At 36.7% G+C, this 3,287-nt stretch overlaps 1 protein-coding gene across 1 annotated transcript in view; it reads right to left on the bottom strand.

Moving 5' to 3' along the window:
* The window catches only part of LOC109207799 (uncharacterized protein YNL011C), a 17,280-nt gene continuing 13,993 nt past the window's right edge, over positions 1 to 3,287 (bottom strand). The window contains exons 10-13 of the mRNA XM_019370793.1: positions 2,940 to 2,987; positions 2,635 to 2,760; positions 859 to 951; positions 1 to 634 (exon numbers count right to left, since the gene is read on the bottom strand). Of these exons, the coding sequence (XP_019226338.1) occupies positions 539 to 634; positions 859 to 951; positions 2,635 to 2,760; positions 2,940 to 2,987 (363 nt within the window). The 3' untranslated portion in view covers positions 1 to 538. The remainder of the gene's footprint in view (positions 635 to 858; positions 952 to 2,634; positions 2,761 to 2,939; positions 2,988 to 3,287) is intronic.

Here is a 3,287-nt window from a genome sequence, read left to right as displayed (position 1 = left end):
GCTACTCATAAAGAGTGAACATTTTCATTTAAAACAAGGCCCTTGATATACACAAAATTTCAGTATGTACAACAGCTGGCCTCAAGCCCGAACTAGTTGTGATTGGCACCAATACATCACATGTGTTTCAGCTCAATTGCGAGCGATGCTATCTATTCCCATTAAGAGCTGAAAAAAATCAAAGAAATTCCTACTTCACATTCAACAGCTTCTGAAACTATGCAAGCCTTACCATCATCCTTCAGACTTCAGGGAGTTGAAATCAACGTAGAGCTGCTTGAATTGTTATCTACCAAGTGTCTCGGAAGAGCCTGTTTCTCTTCAATCCAGCCATATCAGCATTAAAATTATGATGAAATTCAATAGATGGATGAATGAAACAAAATTACCAGCCTTCATATTAGGGATTCATTCCTGCAGAGCTCAATCATAACCTTACAAGTTGCGCAAAAAAGAGAGCAACTTCAAAACATTACTGTGCCACCAGCTTCTCAATTTCTGATAAATTTTGGTTTAACGAGCCACAATACATTCAGGCTCATGTGTCCATCAACAGGTTAGAAAGCGCTTGAATCAATGATTTGGGATCGAAAAGCACCCCTACTTTTGGATCACGGATGGAATCCACAGTGACCTACAAGAACTCAATTTGTCACCTAAATTGAAGAGGATCACCAGCAAAACAATCACTATTATTTGGGTCTAATTACATTTCATGATGCTGACTTTTCGCAAATTTCAAATGAGAACTTAGTTTTCGAAATTACGACGTGAAAGCACATGAACAAAAGAAACTAATGCAAGTACATTATTGATTAACCAAGAAGCATTTCTAATAACATTGAAACAGGAACATACCACATTGAAAATTCCCTGAGAAGCCAGGCATTCTATATCCACATGTATTTGGCCATTTTTTGGCACCAGAAGGGTGTTGATATATTTGTTTGGCTGAAAAGAAAAATTAAACCATATAAAATTAGAATTTTGATTTTCATGACAAAGATTCAAAGTATTGTTTGTGCAAGTACATGATATCTAGTGTTATGTGTTGTCATTCAGCTAGTTTACAAATGAACTAAAAACAAATTACGTCTACAGTGACGAGAACCAAATGATTTTGACGGAATTGCAACAGATGGAATATCAACTTTTTCATTGTTTGGCCATGAAATAATTTATACTCTCAAGGAGACTTTACAACGTAATATGTAATGCCAGGTATCTTGGGTCATTTTCCTCAGAGTTAATATCTCTCTTTCTATTCTTAACAATTTAGGAAAAACTTGTGCCCCAGATGTTCCACCCATTAATGCTAAACAACTGGTGTTTCTAATTCTCATCTTAGGAACCATAATGGCATCTGGTACAATCAGTTGGGATAAAGGGAGTAGCAAAGGACTCAAAAATTAACTTACGTGATGCAGCAGGAAAATAGGGTGGGAGATACCCAGGGGCAGAACTAGCGAGGGGCAGAATAGGGGGTGCCTCGGAAAATTACACTGTATATACCTATGGCAAATATTCTCAGATCTTAAGATTCATTAGATCCATTATTTTGCTTGAAGATATATGCTCAAGTCAATTCCAAAGTGTGTGATGTCTCATAAGCAGGACCAGGAGCTAATGCCTAGTAGCATTAAATTGCAGTCTGATACAAATGAAAAGTTTCACAACTTTAGAAGATTTGCGAGGAACTTTCTCTAAGAATTTGAAACGGACAGCAAAATGAAGCCTACTTCCAATAAAAGTAAGTCTTTTTTTTTTCACTGGAAGCAGGTTGGTGAAAATTCCAAAAAAGATTCTGATTTCAGCTGACAGCCTATGGAGAACCTTACACTACATTAAATTTACTTAGTTTCCCAAGTATTAAGAGGTCTATTAGAATGCAACTTCTTATTGTTGTTGTTTATTAGTTTGTTGATCCATAGGTGACTGATTCCGACTTGGTTTAGGAATTTCTTATTTTCTTTTAATCGAAAAAAATGAGGGATCCTAGAGTGCTTTAGATTAGCGTTCTTAGAGTTCTTATCAATAGTAGCACTACTAGATTAGACTATCTAATTCATTATTCATTCACCGAATGGTGAATGATACTTTGCCTTCTGGATTTTATATTTTTTTCCCAGAACCACTAGACGGGTGTTTCTTGGTTTCCTTACAAATTAAGGCTCTGATTATTCAAAATAAACCCCTCCCTACAGCTCTCTCAGTCTCTCACTACTAGTTGCAACCTTAAAAAGAAGAATAACAGTATCAACAACCTGGAACAAGGTACACTAAGAATATTTCCCCTTAGTGGGTTCCAAGAAAGAATATCTTCTGAGTCATGGAAACAACTAAGGGGAAATCTGGAGAGTCCCCACTCCCGACCACACTCTCTGAGTGGGGAAAGAAAAAGAAAGGAAGACATGGATTAAACAATGCCACATGCAAGATCCTACAACCACACTCAGGGAACCTTCTTGAATAAACCAAAATTTGACATCACTTTCCTAAAGTTGCATCTTGGCAATGATGTGAAAACATTTCAACTGACAAAATGCATGTTCCACAAAAAAGAACCAAGTGAAATAACCCATTAAATGAAAATCCATATCAGTTAGTCATTCACTTGAACGATCAGCTACTTACAGGATTTTTAAGACAATTGTGAGGATTTCCATAAGTTCGATTTAAGGCATCAGTAATGGCAGTCACAAAGCAAGAAGCACCAAAGCCACCAGTTTCTCGATCATGAGTACCATTCAAAATTAGTACCTGGGATTAGAAGGCAGAAGAAAAGAACAAGAAGAAGATGAATTGTTGGGAAGGAAAAGGAGAGATTAATAAAATTGATATGAGAAAAGCATCTACCAAATGAGGAAATCATTGACATAGAAAATAAAGTTTGTCTCAGAAAGCAGCAATACAGTTATCATTTGCATCGCCTAAATTACCTTGGGACAAGTCCGCGAAGAGATGGTTTCCCCCACTCCAAGTAAAACCTTCAATGGAGCAAAATCGCTAAGTAAATTGTTTGCTTTCTTCTTCTTTTTCTTTTTCAATTTGGAGAAGAAGAATGCTTATTATAGTAGTGATGACAATGTCATGCTTGAGAAGATGAACTCCACTAGAGAAACAAATTAGTTTCCAATTAGGTCTATCTTAGACCTACTTATTTTCTTGTTGTACAAGCAGAACTAGACTCGATAAAACCAGATACTGCTTTAGGAATGAGAGATGAACAGTATGAATATAGTTACAATAACAAATAATCTTTGGGGGGGGGGGGGGGGTCGGGGGGT

Source organism: Nicotiana attenuata, chromosome 2, assembly GCF_001879085.1.
Source record: "Nicotiana attenuata strain UT chromosome 2, NIATTr2, whole genome shotgun sequence".
Lineage (NCBI taxonomy): Eukaryota > Viridiplantae > Streptophyta > Magnoliopsida > Solanales > Solanaceae > Nicotiana > Nicotiana attenuata.
The sequence above is the reverse complement of the archived record's forward strand: the minus strand, read 5'-3'. Positions and strand labels throughout refer to the sequence as shown.